We start from the raw sequence: 23728 nt of genomic DNA on the forward strand, positions 1-23728 counted from the left end.
ATCCCTTTACAGCCTGGTGAAGAAAAGCCTCCCTCTCCCCATTTTACCCTGAGTGTGGGAGCCTCTTTCTGCTATGCTTTGACTTGCCTCTAGGCTGCAATGTCTCGAGGCAACAACAGAGGGAACCAGTGCACTCTCTAAACAAGAAACTGAACTGCTGCCGGATCTCGAGTCACCAGCCATTCCGATTTCAGATTCAGCCTTCCGGAGGTGATGGAATTCCCTGTCGTGGCGGGCCCATGCTGACTTTCTAGATGCTTTTCCTGCACCACGTGTTATCTCCTCCCTCCGAAGGGCAGTAAACTTGTACAGGGAAAGGAAATATGATTCAGGCCCCTTATATACCACAAGGGGACAGAATATCTGGAGGAAATATTTAGAAGTAGTGGCAAGGGGCACAATTAGTCATCTGTGGCATCTCTGCAGTCCCCTGAGGAGGAGCCAAGGTAAGGTTCTTTTTGTTCCGATGGGCTAAGTCCAAGCCTGGAATTATAGAAATAAGTGAGAGGCGCCTGCGTGGCTCAGTCGGTTAAGCGTCTGCCTTGGGCACAGGTCATGATCTCGGGGTCCTGGGATTGAGCCTCACATTAGGCTTCCCTGCTCGGCGGGGAGTCTGCTCCTCCCTCTCCCTCTGACCCTCCCCCCTGCTCATGCACCCATGCATTCTCTCTCAAATGAATAAATAAAAAATCTTTAAAAATTTTTTTAAAAAGAAATAAGTGAAAGAGACGAGGGAGCAGAAGGCTAGCCAAGGACAAAGCACAAGCTGACTCTCCTGCAACACCGCCACCCCCCGTCATGGGATCTGTGTGACATTCCTCCAGGAAACTTCCAACTATCTTAATGTTAATGCTTTGCTAGAGGGAAAAACAACCTTAGCTTGGTAATAGCAAGGCCTCCGGTACCCTGAGGGTCTTCCTTAGCATATGAAAGTCCTTTTGGACACCTCCCTTTTTCCTTACCTCCCCCAACCCCATAGTATATAATCAATCACCCCTCAAAACCCTAGTGCAGTTCTTTTTGCCCAAGGGTCCTGATGTCTCAAGAATTTTATCTTGGCCTTGGGCTCCAGACCTCACCTACATTCAAAACTACATCAAAGGGAACAATCTTACTGAGAACCCACCGTGTGTCATGAGATCTACATTTGTTGTTTTACTTCATTATAACAAAACAGATATTCCATCCCATCTTAAAGCCAAAGAAACTAGGACCAAGAGAGTTTGGTTCATTTACTTGGGGTCGCATAGACATCAGTGGGAGATTGAAATTAGGTTTGACTCTGAAGCCAGGGCTTGCTCTCCAGGCCTACAGGGAAAGCACCAAAAAACCTGGTTCCACTTCTTTCTGAAGTTGCTTCTGACATTAAAGGGGATGTAGAAATTGCAAAGATGGGAAATGTTGTGACAGACCACCAAATTGACTCACCTACCCGAAGGTGTAGAGGAAGGGAATAAGAACAAAGTCTCCAAAAACAGGTATTTACAATGCCAGAAAGAAACGGATTCTCTATAGGAATCCTCAGGAGCCAGAGTTTGTGTCAAGCATTCCGCCTTAGTTCAAGCTGCCATAGCAAATGACCATAGACTGGGTGGCTGAAACATTTATTTCTCATGATCTTGGAGGCTGGATTCTGAGATCACAGTGCCAGGCACAGTCAGGTTCTTGGTGAAGGTTCTCTTTTTGTTTCCAGATAGCCCTTTTCTCATAATGACTTCAATGATGGGGAACAGAGGGAGGAAACAAGCTCTCTGGTATCTCTCTTCTTTTTAGAGAGAGAGGGTGTGCACACGTGAGAGGGGGGTGGGAGGGGAGAGGGAAAAGGGGAATCTCAAGCAGACTTCTCACTGAACACAGAACCCCATGTGGGGCTTGATCTCACGACCCTGAGATTACAACCTGAGGCAAAATCAAGAGTCAGACACTCAACTGACTGTGGCACCCAGGTGCCCCTTTCTCTGGTATCTCTTTTTAAAAAGAGACTATTCCCAGCACGAGAGTTCCACTCTAATGGCCTAATTACCTCCCCAACCCCCACTTCCAAATATTATCATACGAGGGATTAGGGTTCCAACATATTAATTCTTTTGGAAGGGGTCCCACAAATAATCAATCCATAGCACATTGCAAAGAGATACTGTTCAGGAGAGAAGAAAGAATGGGTTGGAGAGGGGCAGTGGATTCCTTCCAGTTAAAAAGTGGAATTCCAAGTGATTCCCTGGTATTTCCTGGCCAGGTGGAAAGAAGAGGATATAAGCAGAAAGACAACAGGAGTGAGGGAAACTAAAGGGAAAAAGGAAATCTACCAGGTGATCTTGCAAGAACATTTACAGGAGAGAAAATAAAAATATCTAATAAAAGTATAAAAAAGGTATACTCTAATAATAACAAAAACTCTCAAAATATCATTTTTTGCTTATAAAATTAAAAAGACAAAATTTTAATAAGAATGTTTTATATTGATATGGGTGTTGTAAGTCATGTACTCTGCTAATTACAGCATAAATGTATGCAACTGGTCTACAAAGCAATTTTGTAATAATGTTAAATTTTGCAGACATGAATTAAATACTTATTCCTTTCTAGTTCATAGTTTTTTATTGCTACATTTAAAAATTACTTCAAAACTTAGCAATTTAAAACAGTAATATTTATTGTCACACATAATTTCTGCAGAATTGAATTCAAATGGCTTAGATGGGAGGTTCTAGCTTAGGGGGTCTCTCATGAGTTTGCAGTCAAGTTTTCAGCCAGAGCTACAGTCATCTGAAGGCTTCGCTGGGACTGGAAAAGCCACTTCCAAGATGGCACACTCACATGGTTGTTGGCAGGAGGCTTCAGTTCCTTAGTTCCTCCTATGGAGAAGTCTAGAGGGTCTCCATGACAAGGCAGCTAGCTTCCCCCAAAGCAAGGGATCAGATAGCAAGGTAGAAGCTGCAATGTCTTTTATGACCCAGGAAGTCACACCCCATCATTTCCACAATATCTTATTGGTTACATAGGTCAGCCCTTTTTAAGGTGAAAGGTGCTGTAAGAGATCATGAATACTAGGAGACAAGGATCATTGGGGGCCATTTTGGAGACTGGAACCAGAGTTGTTACTTTAATGCTTGAAGGATTTGGATCTTCAAGAGCTCAACAATTAAAATATGGGCCAGCCCTTCTGTTTAAAGGGATTCCGAGGCATATCTGTTTTGTGTTTTTCTTGGTACCACTTTTGAATGTGGCTCAATTATACAATTTACTTCCTTTACCTTGTTTGTCAGCCACGGAGCAAAGGGAAGACATCAGTGTAAGAGAGGCTGGAAAAGCAAAAGAAATAAAGCTTTACAGGAGATTGGTTTCAAACTGGTAACTTCTGCTTGTAGCATTCAGGAGAACGGCTTATATGTAACCAAGATATGGATTGTAACAATGGCTATTTTTCAAAAGGAGGACCTAGTCACCTTCTACAAGTTCAGCATTTACTCTCTGATTACAATATGCTCTTTCAACAAGATAGACTGGAACGAAATGTTTCTTTTTACTCACACTTTTCTAAGATGTGAATTGTTCAGAGTTCTTCTACAGAGTCCTAGCAATTTACCTGCACCTCCTTTAGAGCATTTTTACCTTGACTCCTTGGATCATATTGATATACATGTTTAATTCAATCTCTCCACTCAAGTTACTTGAAGTCCAAGTTCATTTCCATTTTGTCTCTTTTCTCTATTCAGGACCTAAGTGCTCTCCCCACTCTGCCTTCCCTTTATATAAGCAGATAAACGCCTGTGCTCATTGCCTTAGAAAAGCCTGTGAGTTTTATTTGATTTTTATATTCCCAAATCCCAAGCTCTTGAGAGATTAGTATTGACTTCACATAGAGAAAAACGCTTGTTAGAAATAGCGGGAGGGGGCGCCTGGGTGGCTCAGTTGGTTAAGCATCTGCCTTCAGCTCAGGTCATGATCCCGGGGTCTTGGGATCGAGTCCCGCACCGGGCTCCCTGCTCCGCGGGGAGCCTGTTTCTCCCTCTCCTGCTCCCCCTGCTAGTATTCTCTGTGTGTCAAATAAATAAATAAAATCTTTAAAAAAAAAGAAAGAAAGAAATAGCGGGAAAATGCACAGAGCTCTCCCTACTCCAGACCCCGAAAGGGCCATGTAGACAGAAATAAGGCACATCTCAGCAGCAACCAGACAAGTTGATGACCCAGGATACCGAAGAGCAGATGGCTCCTCAGCCTCAATTTTGCACCACGTTAAGTTACCCCACCTGCCTGGGAACTTAGACAAAACCTGAGGAAAAGCGGATGGGGGCAAATTGAGACTAAATTTCTGCTACCCCATCTTAATGGAGCTTGAAGTAGGTAAAGTTCAATTACAGAAAAATAAGGAAGGCTACATTTACTGCACACCCTCGTTTGTGGATCGGGAGTCTTGTTTGCTCCATCTGCTACCCAGTAAACGTTTTTATATATATATATATTTTTTAAGATTTTATTTATTTATTTGACAGAGAGAGAGATAGCGAGAGCAGGAACACAAGCAGGGGGAGTGGGAGAGGAAGGAGCAGGCTTCCCGCAGAGCAGGGAGCCCGATGTGGGACTCGATCCCAGGACCCCGGGATCATGACCTGAGCCGAAGGCAGACGCTTAACGACTGAGCCACCCAGGCGCCCCCAGTAAACGTTTTTAAATGAGCAAAAGAATTGAATGAATACACGAAACATGCAAATTTGTAAAAGGTCCACGTTCGCCCGGGGCGCATGCATTTTGGTAAGGAGAAGTGCACTAAGGAGCACAGAGGCTGGGCTTCCAGAGTTAGGGCTGCTAGCGACCGCGGGTGAGGGGGTGGGGTGGTGGCGAACCCGCTCCTGCAGTAACTGGGCTATTTCCCTTGGGATACCGTCTAGGAGAAATGTAGGCTGCGCTTCATTCTCCTGGGTTCCCAGTGGTGAGGGACAGGCCCCAACCAGAAAAAGGACCAGTCTTAGCCCCTGGTAACGTGCGAGAAAGCACTCAGCATTGGCCTTAGGCAGGAAGCACTCCCCGGAGTGTAACAACTCCGCTCCGGGCTTTTCTCCGAAACCCAATTGCCCTGGTCAGCTCTAGACCCGCCCCTTCTGGGCCCGCCTCCTCGGGCCTGCAGGATTGGCTCTTCCTCCACTTCCGGCTTCTGGACCGGGTGCACTCGGTTTCCGGTGTCATGGCGGCCTGAGGTCCCGGCAGTCGGAGAGGCGGCTGCAGGCCCCTCCCTGCGGAGCCGCTGGTCCGGCAGGCGGGGATGTGACCGCGGGCCCTGCCGGCCTGCCCCGGGCGTCGCCTCAGCTGCCGTGCCAGTGCCCTCCGTCCACACCGATGGCGGGATCCGGCTGCGCGTGGGGCGCGGAGCCGCCGCGGTTCCTGGAAGCCTTCGGGCGGCTGTGGCAGGTACAGAGCCGCCTGGGGAGCGGCTCCTCGGCCTCGGTGTACCGGGTGCGCTGCTGCGGCACCCCCGGCTCGCCCCCCGGCGCCCTCAAGCAGTTCTTACCGCCGGGAACCACGGGCGCCGCGGCCTCGGCCGCCGAGTACGGTTTCCGCAAAGAGAGGGCGGCGCTGGAGCAGTTGCAGGGTCACAGGAACATCGGTAATTGCCGCTGCCTCCCTTCCCTTCTTGCCCGGGTCCCGGCCCCGCCGTACACCCGCTCTCAGCCGGGCGTTCGGTCGCCTGCCCTTAAGGCGGGAGACGTGGGTCTGGCCCTCGTCGTCACCCGATCCGGGCCCCTTTCCCATCCCCCTTCACTCTGCAGGAGGGTGGAGTTGGTGGTCTGCTTTGCCCCGTGTCGGTAGTAGATGCTCAGTTAAGTTCTGTTTTGCATCGGAGAATGCCGCACCTATTAGCATAGAGTTCTCTTTTCTAGTGGAAGAAGACCTGTCTTTGCTAGATTTGTCCTTTCTTGTGTGGAAATTTTGAATCTTTGCGTATCACTGAAAAACGAGAAATCCTTCTAGGGCGTGTGATAATGCTCATAACTCGTACAGATGTTATCTGATACATAATTAGTGTGGATTTGGGAGAAATGACCCAGTGTTCACATGGGAGGCCTCTGGAAATGTGAAAATTAGGAACACTTTATACTTTTACCCTGGTAAGACTATGTTACATGATTTAGGTATTCAAAATACAAGATACATGATGGTTACTGATGATCGATCTGTGAAAAGTCTTCACTGTCATTACGCTGAGTTTATAGTTAGTAATAGCTTCGGCTAATAAAGAAACGTCTTACTTCCTGGCAAGCGTAATCTATGTGTAATTTGAAGAGTTGCTTTTTTAATATTACCACTTTGGAGAAGAATCTCTTAACCACTAGTGTTTCCTTTTCTTTCTTTCTTTTTTTTTATTTAACGCTTGCTAAAGGATATATATAACACCCTGGTATTTAAGAGTGAAAATTTTTTTGCAGTTTTTGCAAGCTTGAGGACTTGTTGAATCGCTGCAAGATTAGGTTAAATTGTCATCTTGAAAGACTTAATCTTGTAATATTTATTTATTTCCCCCTCCTTTTAATATTAGATTACAGAATGCTATTTTGGCTCAAGAACCAGTTTTCAACCAATTTTGTTTTTGCAGGTTGTGACATTCATCTTAAGAGTCCATAATCTTTGGATTTTTTTTTTTTTTTAATCATTTTTGCTTGGTACCCTACTGCTGAATGCTTAGCGAAATACAATTTGATTATTGTGCCGTATTTAATATCTTTGACTAGTAATGAGCTGTGGAACGTTTTCTCATCTTGTTTCATTAAAATAACCCAGTTGCCAAAAAATCTTACTTTTGGGAGAAATAAATTACAGTGGAAGCGTGATGCTCATCTGAGTTATCCTTGTCTAGAGTATCCCAGATTTGCACTGCAATTATCTGTGTTAGTTGTAACTTATTCTGAGTCTGATTTTTAAAGCATTATAACTTATTTCTTTTTCTAGTGACTTTGTATGGAGTCTTTACAATCCACTTCTCTCCAAATGTGCCATCACGCTGTCTGTTGCTTGAACTCCTGGATGTCAGTGTTTCGGAATTGCTTTTATATTCCAGTCATCAGGGTTGTTCCATGTGGATGATACAGCATTGTGCCAGGGATGTTCTGGAGGCCCTTGCTTTTCTTCACCATGAGGGTTATGTCCATGCAGACCTCAAACCACGTAACATATTGTGGAGTGCAGAGAATGAATGTTTTAAACTCATTGACTTTGGACTTAGCTTCAAAGAAGGTAATCAGGTAAGAAATAGTTTACTAACAGGGTGGCTTTGGTCGACACTTAGAGATATTTCTATCTAAAATACTGAAATGCTTGGGGATGAAGCAAATAAAAAGAGTTTCATTGCCACCATGTAAAAAAAAGGATGGATGTTTGGGTTAGGTAGGGTAATTAACAGGTAATTACTGTTACTGCTGCCTTCAGTGCTGGCGCTCTGTCTTGTGGCAGAACACACGTAACAGTTCTGGCAAACCCTCATTCTCCGTGGTTTGTCACCTCTTTGCAGAGTGTCCTTATTTATCAACAGTGCCTAACAGACAAGAGACTAAAGAAGATTGCTGCTGTGTTGCCTGTGAGAAGTGCACAGTTAACCAAATAATTAGGGTAGCCAAGGACTAAAAATTTTTTGGCATTCAGTTTGGCAGTGGTTTATTATACTTTAAGAGAAGTAAATACACTGTGGCGATGGAAGGAAAGTGAACAGTTTCTTATTGGTTGTAATATTTACTCATCTTCTTTAGGATGTGAAGTATATTCAGACAGACGGGTATCGGGCTCCAGAAGCAGAACTGCAAAATTGCTTGGCCCAGGCTGGCCTGCAGAGTGATACAGAATGTACCTCAGCTGTTGATCTTTGGAGCCTAGGAATCATTTTACTGGAAATGTTCTCAGGAATGAAACTGAAACATACAGTCAGATCTCAGGAATGGAAGGTAAACTATACCAGTGCTTTCCTTTGGAGTCCTTAATTCTGATTTAAGAGTACTCAGTTTATAATGATTCTCATTGGGGACGCTGTTTACTTCGTCTCTGACATACTCCTCTTCCTGCATTTTTGGTACCTTAAGAGCTATTGTTTATTTTCATAGCTACAGATGTGCTAGTGAGTATTGCGTACTTACTGATCTTAGCCTGGGGCCTGGTGTGTAATAAGTGCTCGATAAAATGAATAAATGCATGTTTCCAAAAAAGCAGAAGTGATTTAGTTATGCTACATCCAACAATATTACAAGCATAACTTTAATGATAATCTTTACATAAAGCTTTACAGTTAATACTTTATAAAGTATTTTAATGCACAATCTCATTGAATTTCCTAACAATTCTGTGAGGATCATTAGAGAGTGTATTGGTTATTCTTCTACAAATGAAAAACTGGAGGCACAGATACGTAAGGCACTTGCTCCAGATCTTACCACCGGATGTTCCAGACCTGGGCTCCATATTCTGTTCTTCCTATTCAGAGTTTAGCATTCTGGCCAAGTTCCACAGTGCTTTATATTAATTTATATTCCATATATGAGCTATTCTGGTAAAGTGAGTACTGCTTATAACATTGTTTCTGTGGGAACATGAGTTCTAAATTCCAAATCTCTGACATAACAACAAACTTTTTGTATGATCATAACTTAGGAATTAACTATATTATGTTTTCAAATGTATTGTGGGGCCCAAATGCTTTGATGGTATCAGTGTCCTTTAGGCTAGAGGTTTGATAAATAATATGATGTTTAGGAATCATTATTGGTTTTGATATTAAGCAACAAGTATTTTTTGAGCATCTAGTAATATATAGTTTGTGTATGGCTATTGTGCCATGTAGAGTTTTCTTTCTTGTCAGCCCTTAGTCATCTGTTTCTGGAAGTATTCCTGGAAGGAATGCTTTAATTGTCTTGTGGGTGTACCTAACGCTTGCTTGGCAAAAAATGCTACCATGCAAGTAAAACTAGTATCGTTATTCTGCACTGGTACTTTCACACAAGAGGCCAAGTATTCTTTCTTCAGCACTAATCCAAATACAGATCAATTACTTACATTAGTTTAGTCTTTGAGACCTTTGGACTGTATCTGCTTGGCCCTGAGCTGACCAGAACTAAGTCCCATGCAGGCATTTTGTATGTGATTTGGAGGTATGGTGTGTATGAAATCCCCAGTATTCACCCCTCTAAATAAAAACAGTATTTTATATTTTAATAGTCTTCTTGGAGACAAAATTGCCAAGCGAGTATGAGTTTGGGCTCTGAGGTCAAACTACTAGGGTTCATATCTTGCCTTCACCTCTTAAACTAAGTTATTTAGGGTTACTGAACCATGGTTTACTTTCTGTAAAATGAGGATAATAGCATTTTTCTCACAGAAATATTGAGGTTAAAAAAATAAATGCTACCTAGTTCTTAGCATAGCATGTGGCCTATAGTAAGTATTCAGAAAATTTTAGTGATAAGGATGGTATCAGGTCTTTTTACTTGTGTATACGCTTCCACATTCTGAGAAAGCATAGTACTCAGAAAAGTTACGTTCCATAGGATTTAGATTATGAATAATGTGATGGATGCAATTTTTAAATACTGCATTACTTTCTCTCTGATAGTTTACTTGTATCTGAAAACAGTTAAAGACTCCTCATCAAGACCCCCAGACTCTACCTGCACACATTCATTTTCTCACTTTGTATTAAACTACATTTTTATATGGTTGCTTTGATGTTTGTTGTATTAAACTACATTTTTATATGGTTGCTTTGATATTTGTTCTTACTCATTCATCTAGTACATATTCATATAGAGTGCCAGGTACTGTGCTAGGTGCTGAGAATAGAGAAAAAAGTTCTTCCTCGAAGCTTACAGTTATGCACATAATCTCCTCCAATAAGATGATAAGCTCTCAGAAGAGAGTGTTTTCTGTTGCATTTTACTTACCAAACAGTACAGTGCTGTGTGGCTAGTACTCAGTAAATACAGAATGAATTGAATAACCAAAGGAAGACTTTTCTCCCTTTTTTTAGGCAAACAGTTCTGCTATTATTGATCACATATTTGCCAGTAAAGCAGTGGTGAATGCCGCAATTCCAGCCTATCACCTAAGAGACCTTATCAAAAGGTACATCGTGTGTACTTTCAAGTTCCTATGTGTACATTTATTACATAAAGGTTATTTTTGTTGTGTTTCTGTTTGGATTTTACTGAATGGATTTATATTATTTCTGGTGATCACCTAGAGGCTCCTCCTGGCAGCTGTATCTTTGATAGGCCTCTTGTAGCTCTGGCAGCCCTATATACTTGGTGGAAATTAGGTTTTTGTGTTTGTTTTAGGGTTTTTTCGACAGTAGGTTTTTAAAGAGCATCTTTATTAACTAAAGACTGAGTTTGCTTTTGGACTACCAAAAAAAAGTTTAAAATAAGGTAGCTATGTATTATACTTTAAATAATTAACTGCTGGAAACTCTGGGGACAGATACAATGTTTCTGATTTCTGAGTAGGTCCAAACACATTAGATATTTTAAAGTAAGACATAATGTGTATTATCAAATAGTTGGCTCTTCACATTTCTAGCATTATGGGCCGGAAATGAATAAAATAATAATTATGTTGCAAGAGGAGTGATCTCTCGATCAAGTCAGAATATTATCTTACTTTGGAATAATGACCCTATAAACCTTCCAACTAGGTTTTTTTGGAAGGTTTTTTTTTTTTTAGAGCTTTTTATTTTGAAATGATTACAGATTCACAGGAAGTTGCAAAAATGTTACAGAGAGGTCTGTGTACCCTTCACCCAGTTTCCCCCAGTGGTAACATATTACATAACTGTAGTACAATATCAAAATCAGGAAATGGACATTACAGTCCACAAATTTACTGAGATAAGAACTTAAAAATTTTACTTGCACTTATTTGTGTATGTTTGTGTGTTTTACAAATTAGTTTTCAATAGCTGTTACTATCTGATTCGTATTAGATTTACAAGTGACATTTTGCATGGAAAAGATGGCATTGTGAAATTATGTAATGGGTTCTAACTTGGAAGTCAAATCATGTAAGTTCTAGTATTGACTTTGTTTTGTTTTTGTTTTTGTTTCTGTTTTTGTTTTTTGGTGCAAAAAGGTGATTTTATTAAAGCATGGAGACAGGACCCATAGGCAGAAAGAGTTGCTAGTATTGACTTTGGGATCTTTTCCCTCTTGATTGTGCAACTAACACTAAATTTGGAAGCTACAGAGAATTGTGATCAGCAAAATAAAAATTATAAACCTACTCTCTAGTGTTAGCACTTTGGTGTATTTCTTTTCAGTATTTTTCTGTGTATTTTGCTGTGTGTGCGTGCAAATCATTTGAACCTTTTTTTATTGTAGAATAAAACACTGATACTGAAAACAAATGTTAGGTTCATGAATCCTTAAGAATATTCTTGTATTTACCATTCAGGTCAAGAAATAAAACTTTGCCAGCTACCCCAGAAATTCTGTGTCCCCATCTTAATTTTCAGACCTTCTTCCTCCCTAAAAGTAGCCACCACCCTGACTTTTATGGTAATTGCTTCCTTGTTTTCATTATAGCGTGCATCCTTAAACACTATGGTTTAGTGTTGCTCTTCTAAACAAAAATCCCTTTTAAGTTTCTTTTATTTATTTGTTTATTTTTTGAAGATTTTATTTATTTATTTGACAGAGAGACAGAGAGAGAGAGCTCAAGCAGGGGGAGCGGCAGACAGGCATAGGGAGAGGGAGAATCAGGCTCTCCGCCGAGCAAGGAGCCTGACGTGGGGCTTGATCCCAGGACGCTGGGATCACGACCTGAGCGGAAGGCAGCCACTTAACTGACTGAGCCACCCAGGCGCCCCCCTTTTAAGTTTCTTTTAATCTGAAAGGTCCTTTTCCATCTCTTACCCTGCTTTTCCCTTGTTTTTTTGTTGGACAACCTGGGTTGTAGGCTCAATATAGCTGTCTGCAATCTGTATTTTGGTGATATACATATTTCTGTGGTTTTCCTGTATATTGGTAGTTGTATCTAGAGGGGTGCAATTTGCAGGAGGGACATGACTGTGGATGGTATTGTGTTCTTTTATAAAGAGGCACATAATGTAACCATCTCTATTTTATGTGTTAGAAACTGTTAACATTCAGTGCCTGGATCCATTACTTTGTTAGGGGCTGCAGAACGGGGATGTTCTCATTCTGTCATTCTGCTTCATTTGGTTAACCAAAGATAAAGTAAATGCTTGATTCTCTCTTTTTATTTCCTAGTTTTCATAATGAGTTGATTCCCTGTCATCCTCCATAGGGGACCATTTCCTTTTGAAAGTTCAGTGTGTTTTGATTTGGTAACTGAAACTCATTGCAGTTCTTATCCTAATTGAAGCTAAAATTGCCCCATCTTTGATGAATGTGAGCCGTTTAAGTTGGTTTTGGTGGACCTTATTATCTTTTACAGCTTCTTTGGTATCTGATGTGACAAGATGTTCCCAATTCATCTTACACATTTCCTGCCCCAGACCTGGAAGTAGCCATTTCTCTGAGAAGCCTGATTTCTTTTAGTAGGAAGTAGTATTTTAAAAACACAGTCTGGGTTTTAGGAATACTCTTTGCTACTAGGACGGTCATTGTTTCTAGACCTTATTTTATTTTATTTTTTTTTTATTTTTTTTATTTTTTTTAAAGATTTTATTTATTTTTTAGAGAGCGAGCAAGAGAGAAACAGCATGAGAGAGGAGAGGGTCAGAGGGAGAAGCAGGCTCCCCGCCGAGCCGGGAGCCCGATGTGGGACTTGATCCCAGGACCCTAGGATCATGACCTGAGCCGAAGGCAGACGCTTAACCATCTGAGCCACCCAGGCGCCCCCTCTAGACCTTATTTTAAGTGGATGGAGTTCATACTGGTATTTCCAGTTCACATTCAAGACCACAGAGGTTTTATTTAACTTCTGTTTCACATCTCTTTCTCCTTCTATGTCAAGAAATCTGATTCTTAAGGACAAGGGGAATGCTAGAATTAGAATATTTTATAATTACTCATTTGCTTTATTCCAGCTTACATTAAAACAGTCTCAGAATCATAATACTCTAGGAAGATTATTGAAAATGATTATTTTTGCGTATGCTTTTCCCATTCTTCCTCCATTTGAAAAATAGTTGTATCTTCATCATCAGATTATATAATCATTACATGCCATACACTTTGTTTTAACACTCGAATTTATTCTCAGTTCTACATGTAACCGTACGTTACTGTTCACCCCTGGTCCTTGTGGGGCTGTCTCTCTCATCGTTTTAGTTTCTGAAGCTTGATCTCTAGAGGCCATAGGATTAACGTTCTCTGAGCTCTTGTGTGCCAGTGGTCAGTTGTGCTTCTTATACTGGAGAGTCTGTTCATCTGGATTTGAAAATGAGTGGCATACTTTTTTTTCTTGAGTGTCTTAAACATATTACTCCATTTTATTCTGGCATGTAGTGTTGTTGAAAAGGCTAAAGACACTTCTAATTGTCTTTATATTAAAAAATCACTTGGTCTTTTTTGTCTAGATGGCCAGACAATTTCATCTTTCTCTTTTTTTTTTTTAAAAGATTTTATTTATTTATTTGAGAGAGAGAGAATGAGAGACAGAGAGCACGAGAGGGAAGAGGGCAGAGGGAGAAGCAGACCCCCTGCTGAGCAGGGAGTCCGATGTGGGACTCGATCCCGGGACTCCAGGATCATGACCTGAGCCGAAGGCAGTCGCTTAACCAACTGAGCCACCCAGGCGCCCAATTTCATCTTTTTCAAAGTTTATTGATTTTACCAGAATATATCTTGATTTTGATTGTTTTGGGTAGATATTCTCAGGAAAATAGATTCAGATCTTTTTGCTCGTTTGTTTTAGGAAGGTGTTCTTAAAGTACTGTTTTTATTTTTTTTATTAAAGATTTTATTTATTTTTTTGATAGAGACACAGTGAGAGAGGGAACACAAGCAGGGGGGGAGTGGGAGAGGGGGAAGCGGGCTTCCTGCCGAGCAGGGAGCCTGATGCAGGGCTCGATCCCAGGACCCTGGGATCATGACCTGAGCCGAAGGCAGACGCTTAATGACTGAGCCACCCAGGCGCCCCTTAAATTACTGTTTTTAGTATTCATTCTCTTGCTTTGGTTTTTTCCTTCAGGTACTCCTGTTCTACACATTGGATTTTCTTTGACAGTACTCATTTTTATTACTTTCTCTTCAATTTTTTTTCTCTTGTATTCTTTTTGATTTTTTTTTTAAGATTTTATGTATTTGTCAGAGAGAGAGCGAGCGAGCACAAGCAGGGGGAGCGGCAGGCAGGAGAAATAGGCTCCCTGCTGAACAAGGAGCCCAATGCAGTACTCGATCCCAGGACCCCAGCTGAAGGCAGACACTTAACTGACTGAGCCACCCAGGCGTCCCTATTTCTTTTTGATTTTTAAAAATGTTCTTTTTTGCCTTCTATTTATCTTTAAGATACTATCTCTTGTGTTTGTTCATCCTTATAGTTCTTCTAGCTTTATTTTATGAAATGATTTTTTTTGTTCTATTTCTAATCTTTCTTGAGTTCTATTACCTAATTATTGAGATTTTCTAATTTAAATTTATGTTGCTCTTTCATATCTTTTATCTTTTTAAAAAACGTCTTTTGCTCATTTTGAAACGGTAGGTTATAGTGTCAATCTGTGTTCTGATCATGTCTTTCTGGCATGCATTCATTGCCTCGGGGCTATCGTTTTGCAATTCTTGTCTTTCGTGTAATAATTTTGTTAGCAATGCTTTTTATGTGGTTCATTTTTACATGAAATTCATTTCCTAAACTTACAGAAGAAGGTGTAGTTGGGATAGCTTTTCTAATTGTATAGGGCTCCTTCTCTTGTTTTTGTGTAATGTTAAAAAGCGGGGGATGTTTTTATTCTGAAATCTCCTGGCTCTTCCCCTCCACTCCTTTTTTCCTGGTGTCTCTCTCTCGGTGTCAGTTTTTATTTACCCTCTCCTACTCAATTTGGATTCCATTTTCAAGATTTCTGTTCTCTGTAGGACTTTGCCCTGGGAGGGAGCTTCAGCTAGTTACTTTTGAGAAGTCATAATGTCTAGATTATTCCAACCCCTTCAGATTTTACAGAGGCCTCCTTGCATTCACTTGGAATTAGAATGTATAACCCCTTGTAGTTATAGTTGCTTTTCTCCATTTGGCTTACTGAGCTTTCCAGTGAGTACCTATTGGATATTTTGTGTTATTTTCTTTGCTTCATCAGATCATCTGTTGCTTTTCTCTGCTTCCTTCCACACAGATGTTGATCTGGTGCAAGGCTTACTACTATTGATGGTTTGTCCCTAGCCTCTTGTATTTTAGAGTTTTTTGGGGTTACTTAGTTTTGTTGTAAATGTCACCCATGGGTTTTTGATTTTGTCACCAAGTTGTGCTCTTATTAGCGGGATTTGATAGAATTCAAAAATCACGTCACCACTGTCATCTTCTTTTTTTTCTTTTTTAATTTGGATTACCCTAAATTTACGTCTAGCTTTTTTTTTTTCCACTTAATGTTATATAGTATGGATCACTTTCCCATGTTGCATTTATTAATCAAAAACATCATTTTAAATTAAAATATAATATTGTGCCATAGGTTTGTTTCATGAGTTACCGAACCATTTACTCAGAAATAGCTTTGGGGCGCCTGGGTGACTCAGTCGGTTAGGTGTCTGCCTTCGGCTCAGATCATGATCCCGGATTCTGGGATTGAGTCCTGTGTCGGGTTTCCTGCTCAGTGGTAGTCTGCTTCTCCCTCTCCCTCTGCCCCTCTCCTGCTTGTGCTCTCTCTCTCTCAGATAAATAAATAAAATCTTAAGAAGAAAAAAAGAAATAGCTTTTATATTTTTTGTAGGTGAATGGCTCAGTAAGCCATGCTAATATAATTAATGTTGTAATGAACATTTAGACATTTTAATTTTCTTTAATGGTTTCATTTTCAAAAGATTTTTTAAAAGATTTTATTTATTTTTGTGAGAGAGAGAGAGAGAGAGAGCACAAGCAGGGGAGCGGCAGGCAGAGGGAGAGGGAGAAGCAGACTCCACGCTGAGCAGGGAGCCTGATGCGGGACTCAATCCCAGGCTTGAGCCCAAGGCAGACACTTAACTGACTGAGCCACCCAGGTGCCCCTCATTTTCAAAAGATTGGCCATAATTATAAAGATATGTGTTTTTGTGTTTTAGCATGCTTCATGATGATCCAAGCAGAAGAATTCCTGCTGAAATGGCATTGTGCAGCCCGTTCTTTAGCATTCCTTTCGGTAAGTTGTATACGTCTTTATTTTTTTCTTGGTCATTTGACAATCAGATAAGACATCAGAGTTTTGCCTCGTGTTCATCCATTTATTTTGGTGAGTTTACATTTAACCATGTTACAATGAACCTTAACAGCCCCTCATATTGAAGATCTGGTGATGCTTCCGACTCCAGTGCTAAGACTACTGAATGTGCTGGATGACGATTATCTTGAGAACGAAGAGGAATATGAAGGTAACTGATTCCTAAATTGTATTTTAATGTCTTTTGTAACTAACTCTAGAGTAGACGTATTGAATTGAGGATACTGAACTACATGATTTCTAAAATACCTCACTTTTTGATTTCTGCTATAGATTGAATATGTCCCCCCCCCCAAATTGATGTGGCAAAGCCCCAGTCCCCAATGTGATAGTATTTTGAGTTGGAGCCTTTTGGATCTAATAGGATTAGGTTATGTCCTAAGGGTGGGGCCCTCATGTCAGAATTAACGACCTTTTTTTTTTTTAAGATTTTATTTATTTATTTGACAGAGAGAGAAAGCACAGCAGTGGGGGAGCGGGAGAGGGAGAAGCAGACTCCCTGCTGAGCAGGGGGCCTGATGTGGGACTCATCCCAGGACCCTGGGATCATGACCTGAGCCGAAGGCAGACACTTAAACGACTGAGCCACCCAGGTGCCCCCAAATTAACGACCTTTTAAAAAGGGGAAGAAACAGGAGAGCTCTCTCCACTATGTGAGGATATAGCAGGAAGGCAGCCGGCTACACCAGACCCTGAATCTGCTTACACCTTGCTTTAGGAATTCCAGCCCTCAGGCCTGGAGAAATAAATGTGTGTCGTGGAAGCCACCCAGTCGTGGCATCTTGTTATAGCAGCCTGTGTAGGCTAAGATGATTCCTTGGGCCTTTTGGACTCCTTTACATTTCATAAGCCTTTACTGAATTAATAAAGATTAATTTTCCCAGCATGTTCCTCCCATCTGTTCTTTCTAGTCCTACCCTGTGCTTCCATTTCTCCGTCTTAGCTCTTGGTTTTGCTTTTAACGACTCATTCCTTCGAGATCTGTTTACTGAGGACTGGCTCTGTACTTGCCACTATAGGATTTTTCCTTGTCTTTAGTGTAAGAGAGACAGTTATAGCAACAAATGGTTAAAGTTTTGATAAATCTGAAAGTAGGGTAATACACAGAGGCAGAGAGGAAAGGGACTTAACTCATGCTGAGTGACCCATGAGGGTGTCTCTGTGGAGGTGCTATCTGAGCTCTGTTAGTAAGTGGAGTTGCTTGGCTAAAAGTTGAGGGGTTGGTGAGGAAATGTCACAAAGACAAATGAGAGAAAGTGTGGCATGTTCTGAGAATAGTGAACTGTTGAGTGTGGCTCTAAGGATATTTATTGGGCAGCAATCAGTTGAAGGTAAATAGCCAAGAATACAGATACGTAACAGGCTCGTTTGCTATGTTAAAGAATTTGGATTTTATCCAAGAGATGATAACACTGCAGTATTACACAAAAGAACTTTATATCAGGGGTAGAATCTAAGTCCCTGGCTTATAAGTACCCAATAAATATTTGTTCTTTGTTGAATGCAGTAAAGAACCATTAAAAAGTTAAAATAGGAGAGAGATACAGTCAGACTGAGGTTTTCGTAAGAGCAATCTGAAAGCAGACTGGTGAATGGACTAAAACAGAACCAAATTTAAAAGTATCAGTTACTTAGTATTAAACATTTTCTTTGTGGAAAATTAAACCATTACAGATAAAGACCCCACTATCTCTTGTAAGGATAAATTATTTTGTATTCCTGAGCTTTATCTTTTTATCTGACAAATGAAATAAACATAATTTCTTTGAATCTGTACTAGTTGTAGGAATCTGCAACCTCAACTTTTCAGGGTACCTATTTATGTGAAAGAATAGTCTTGCCCTCAACATTGTTTTAATCAGGTCATTGTGGTATCAGGGATTCTAAAGATACTACTTATGTCCTTGAAGTCAGTCTACCTACTGTCTTCATCACCTAATTCTATTAATAATTTTTATCTCTATAAAACTCAAGCTTGGGCATAACTGTACCTACTCTTTTCTTTGTATCTTGTATAACGCTTTTTTTTTTTTCTCCTTATAAAATACATTGAGTGTTTAAATGTTGCTGTTAAATCTTAGTGTTTAAGAATCTTACATGAGGGGCGCCTGGGTGGCTCATTCAGTTAGGCGTCTGCCTTCAGCTCAGGTCATGATCTTGGGGTTGAGCCCCGTGTTGGGCTGTCTGCTCAGCAGGGAGTCTCCTTCTCCCTCTCACTTCTCCCCCTCAAATAAATAAAATCTTAAAAAAAAAATCTTACATGAACTGGGGTTCCTGGGTGGTTCAGTCGATTGAGCCTCCGACTCTTGTTTTCGGCTCAGGTCATGATCTCATGATCTCATGATCAAGCCCCATGTCTCGTGCTCAGCAGGGAGTTTGCTTCTCTCCTTCCCCTCCCCAGCTCTGGAGCATGTACCCCCTTTCCCCCTCCCCGGCTCTTGCGCACGCACTCTCTCCCTCTCTTTCTCAAATAAATAAATACATCTTTAAAAAGAGAGAGACTCTTACACAAACTAAAGTGCAACAGACAATATAGTAGCATTCAATACCTTTGTTCTGATTAGCAAGATCATCATCAGATAATGCTTACTAGTGGTAGGTGAACTTGCTTAGCTGGAAATTATACATGTTGGGATGGCTGTCTTGTAATCTTGGTGCTGGTTGGGCAGGAAGTTGGATTCAAACCTTCCAGTTTAGACCAAAATAGATTGTAAATCAAGATTAAGATCAAGATTCCAAATCAAGAGAATAAAGGGAAAAATTATTTAACTTCATAGCTCTTAACACAGACAAACACAGAGCCCTTATATGTCAACCCGATAAATAGCAGGTAAAGGATATCAATAGACAGTTTATAGAAGAGGATGTGCAACTCTGTCTCATATACTTCATTCTCATTTATCAAAATGCTCATTAAAACCGTACAGTGAGATCTTTGTCACCTAACATATTGACGGTGAAAATATTCGATAACCCTCTTATGGGTAGAGTGTAGAAAAATATTTTCAAAATACATTTCACATCATTGGAGAGAGTTTAAATTGCTAAACTTTATGAAAGGCAGATTGGTAATTCTAACAAAATTACAAATTCATACTCATCTTGTCCTCCCAGTTCCACTTCTAGAGTCAACTTGGAAATATAGAAGTGAAATGAGATATATACAGGTTTATCTATTACAGTATTATTTATAAGGGCAAAACATTTGGAAATAGTTTAATTATTTAGTAGTAGGGGACACAGTGAAGAATTTATTGATCACTCATAAGCTGAAATAACTACACAGCCATAAAAACAAATGAGAAAATTTCACACAGTAATATTAAAGAATCTTAAAGATGCAGTGTGTTAATAAAGAAAAAGCGAGATTGGAATTTTTTTAGAAAACACATATGATCATGTTTGCTTCTATAAGCTTATAATATTTATGGAAGGATGCAGAAGAAACTGATAATGTTTGTTGTCTTTAGGGAGAGGAAGAGAGGCAGTTGGAAAAGTGGGAAGAAGACTTGTTTTTAATTTTATATATTTTTTATTTTTAAATTTTATTTATTTATTTGACAGAGAGGAGGAGACCACGAGAGAGGGAACACAAGCAGGGGGAGTGTGAGAGGGAGAAGCAGGCTTCCTTCTGAGCAGGGGAGCCTGATGCTCAATCCCAGGACCCTGGGATCATGACCTGAGCTGAAGGCAGACGCTTAACGACTGAGCCACCCAGGCGCCCCTGTTTTGTTTTTTAAATCATTTTATTTATTTTTTATTTATTATAATATTTTCTTTTTATTTATTTATTTATTTATTTATTTATTTATTTATTTATTTGACAGAGAGAGAGACACAGAGAGAGAGGGAACACAAGCAGGGGGAGTGGGAGAGGGAGAAGCAGGCTCCCCGCAGAGCAGGGAGCCCGATGTGGGACTCGATCCCAGGACGCTGGGATCATGACCTGAGCCGAAGGCAGTCGCTCAACCGACTGAGCCACCCAGGCGCCCTTTTAAATCATTTTAATATTAACTATTCAAAATGTTAAATTTAGCATATAAAAAGAATTATGAAGTGCATTGAATTTATATTATTCTTAAGCTTAGTTTTAGAAGATGTAGAAAATGACCTCATTACTTAGATATGGATTTCTGAATTCTTTGATGCTTTAAAATTTTTAAATAATGAATGCTTGATAATTACAGCAAAGTGGTTACTGTTCTGTGTTTTCATAATCAGATGTTGTAGAGGATGTAAAAGAGGAATGTCAAAAATATGGACCAGTGGTATCTCTCCTTGTTCCAAAGGAAAATCCTGGCAGAGGACAAGTAAGTGAATGTTTCTATAGTTTGAGAATTATGCAGAGGTTACTAAAATTCTGAGCAAATGTTTTAGTATTATAGAACGATGTACATACACAAAGATATTGCTAGAAATGATGAATTTTGCATCATGGATGTTTTTGTTTTCTTGCACTTTTCACTTTTTTCCCAAGGTTTTGTAATATGCATGCGGTTTTTTTGTGGGTTAGAATTTTTTTCTTAAAAAGTGTTCTCTACTTTTGAGCCATTGTGAACAGTGACACCAACTGTATCATATGCTAATTTAGGTCATGTCAGCTACAGAAATATTATGGCCTACTTTTGTTCTAATTAAGTAGAGTTAGAAAACCATTTAGGTTAGGTTCTCATTGTAATGGAATCATCAGTGCTAATTTAAAGAAGGAAAGTGCACTGACTGAGAATCCTGAAATCTGTGCTCTGGTCTCAGCGTGACTGGCTTTGTGATGATAATCCTTAGTTTTTCATCTATAAAATGTATAGGCTAAAACTATGATTCTAAATTTTTTGGCAAAGAATATTAGAGAAATCTTTTGAAAGCTCTTTTGAAGATCTTTCTTTTATCTGTAGTATTATTTTTCTGGGAACAGAATATTGTTTTATTCAGAGTTTCTCAACCTTGACACTATTGACATTGGAGCTGACTAATTCTTTGTTGTGGGAGCGGTCATGTGCATTCTAGGTATTTAGCAGCATCCCTGCCCTCTACCCTATAGATGCCCTCCCACCCACTCCCCTTCTCAGTTGCGGCAATCAAAAGTATCTAAACACTGCCAAATGCCCTCTGGTGGGTGATATCACCTCTGGTTGTAGATTATTATTTTATCCTTTGGTTCAGTATTATGAAAATGCTTGGCAACTAAAGAAAGGAATGAAAGAAATTTCACTCTAATCTTAGTGAAAAGTTATTGCCAATGTAGAAATAATATTTACCTCATTTAGTGTCAGCAGTTATTTAGTCAACTGGTATTTATTGAGCATCTCTTATGTTCTAGGCCCTGATACAACAGTGATCAAAACAGACATAAGAATATAGTGATAAGTGCTGTGGGGGCAAAGGTCTAAGGAGAAGAGGTTTAAGGAGTGCTGTGGTGGGGAGGATTGCAGTTGCGTGGCAGTGGTCGGGAAGGCCATACTGAGGTTACGTTTGAGTTGAAATATGAAGGAGGTAAGGAAAAGAGTTCCAGGCTTGGGAACAGCAGGTTCAGAGGCCCTGAGTTTGCCTGGCAGGTGTGAGAGGTTAGTGTGACTCTGGCAGAGTGAGAAAGAGGGGGATATGGTGGATTTGCTCACAGAGGTGAGGGGGTATAGGGGCAGATCAGGTAGGGTCAGCCTTGTGGGACTCGAAATGACACTGGCTTTTACTCTGAGAGGGGAAGGTCTTTGAAGACTTTGAATGAAGGACTAACATGATCTGACCCGATATTAACCTCAACCGTCAGTATAAAATGGAAGACACAGAATAGAGAAACAGGAGGAATATTTTCCGGGAAGAAGTATCGAGCTTTCAAATGATACAAAAAAATAAATATTCAACATCGAGAGGAAGTTTGCTACGTTAAGAAGCTTTCATTGACATTTAGAGGAGAATGAAAACAACTGATGAACTCATGGAATCACAGGGTTAACTTCTCCAGGTTATTGAAATGTCTGTTACCTAGTTGGCAAAGTCAGTCTTCATTTGAATTTTCCATGCAAATTAACAATGCTGTGGATTCTTTTTTAAGGACTATTTTAAAAATCACTAAAAACATAAATTATGGAATGGGTCTTATAATTTCAAAAGTAATCAAGATTAAATTGATAAAATTATTTAATCTCATTGTAATTTATAAAAATGTTTTTCCTCTTCAGTTTGGAATGATAATGTATAAAATTGTAGGTTATCTGTGAAGAGAGGAGTGTGCTAGAGAGCATGGTATTCCTTCCGTAAGTGCATGTCTACTCATTGAACTTTGGTGTATGGATTTGGAAGTCATTGAGAATCAGGTTAAAAAAAAATCAGAAAGAGCTTCATTTCTTCCTGGACATCATCTTCTAACTTTTCTTTTGTATTCGATGAAAAAGCATATGTTGTGAGAACAAACTGATCCTACAGCCAGCATATACTTTTATTTTCTCTAAAAAAGGGGATATAAAATATTATTTCTAAAATGAGTAAAACAATCATTGATTAGAGTATGTGTTTTATGATATAATTGGATAATATGGGTCTCACCTACATTATTACGTACACATACTCTGGAAGAAATCATTAAATTTTAAATCATCAAAATTTTATCAACATTTTCCCCATGTAGTTAGATTTAAAGTAAACAGCCTTGACTGACTGTACTGAGTTGGCCGATTGGAAGTGTTTTTATCTCCAGCTAATAGCACAGTTAAGGATGGCTTTTTTTTTTTTAATTTTATTTATTTATTTGACAGAGAGAGAACACAAGCAGGGGGAGTGGCAGGCAGAGGTAGAGGGAGAAGCAGACTCCCCACCGAGCAGGGAGCCCGATGCAGGGCTCGATCCCAGGACCCTGGGATCATGACCTGAGCCAAAGGCAGCCGCTTAACGACTGAGCCATCCAGGCACCCCAAGGATGGCTTTTAAGAATAGCTGAAAATCCCCACTTAGCTTTATATATATGAAAATCAGGGCAATTTTTAGCACTGGATGATCTCTACTTTGTCTTTATGAGGAATATGTAGCTTGAAAATAGTCATGGCATGGAAGTGGAAAAGTGTGTTTTACCTCTCCATTTTACAATATACACGAATTCAGAAAATCCCATCACAGGCCACAATATCTGAGGTCTGATGTCATGCATCATCCTTAACAGAAATACTCACGTAAGACAGGGAGTGAGCAGTCAGTCATAGGCTGGGCATAGTGCTTTGTTTACCAATGAAGGAAGATTCATTTAAAAAGTACTATATTTGGAATTGTCTTTTTTTTTTCCATGCCCTGGAGGTTTTTAATACACTTTGGAAATAACTTTGTCAAGTGGGAGAAGGGCCCCTAGGAAAGGAGAAATGAAAAAGGAGAATCTGCCTCGAACTTCTAGGTAGATCCGATTTTAAG

The 23728-nt window shown here is 40.1% G+C and overlaps 1 protein-coding gene across 6 annotated transcripts in view; it reads left to right on the top strand.

Annotated features, from left to right (window-relative positions):
* Positions 1-5176: 5176 nt before the first annotated feature.
* The window catches only part of LOC118014035 (serine/threonine-protein kinase Kist), a 91368-nt gene continuing 72816 nt past the window's right edge, over positions 5177-23728 (top strand). For 4 of the 6 annotated variants that reach the window (XM_035010037.1, XM_035010036.1, XM_035010038.1 and 1 more), the window contains exons 1-7: positions 5177-5602; positions 6943-7235; positions 7737-7928; positions 10001-10095; positions 16182-16258; positions 16389-16487; positions 20558-20646. In XM_035010037.1, the coding sequence (XP_034865928.1) occupies positions 5335-5602; positions 6943-7235; positions 7737-7928; positions 10001-10095; positions 16182-16258; positions 16389-16487; positions 20558-20646 (1113 nt within the window). In that variant the 5' untranslated portion in view covers positions 5177-5334. Of the gene's footprint in view, positions 5603-6942; positions 7236-7736; positions 7929-10000; positions 10096-16181; positions 16259-16388; positions 16488-20557; positions 20647-22031; positions 22711-23728 lie in introns of those variants that run through there. The other 2 variants (XM_035010044.1, XM_035010041.1) reach the window with 2 other exon arrangements.

This window comes from Mirounga leonina, unplaced genomic scaffold (genome assembly GCF_011800145.1).
Source record: "Mirounga leonina isolate KUSES-001 unplaced genomic scaffold, KU_Mleo_1.0 Mir_154, whole genome shotgun sequence".
In the NCBI taxonomy this organism is placed as follows: Eukaryota; Metazoa; Chordata; class Mammalia; order Carnivora; family Phocidae; genus Mirounga; species Mirounga leonina.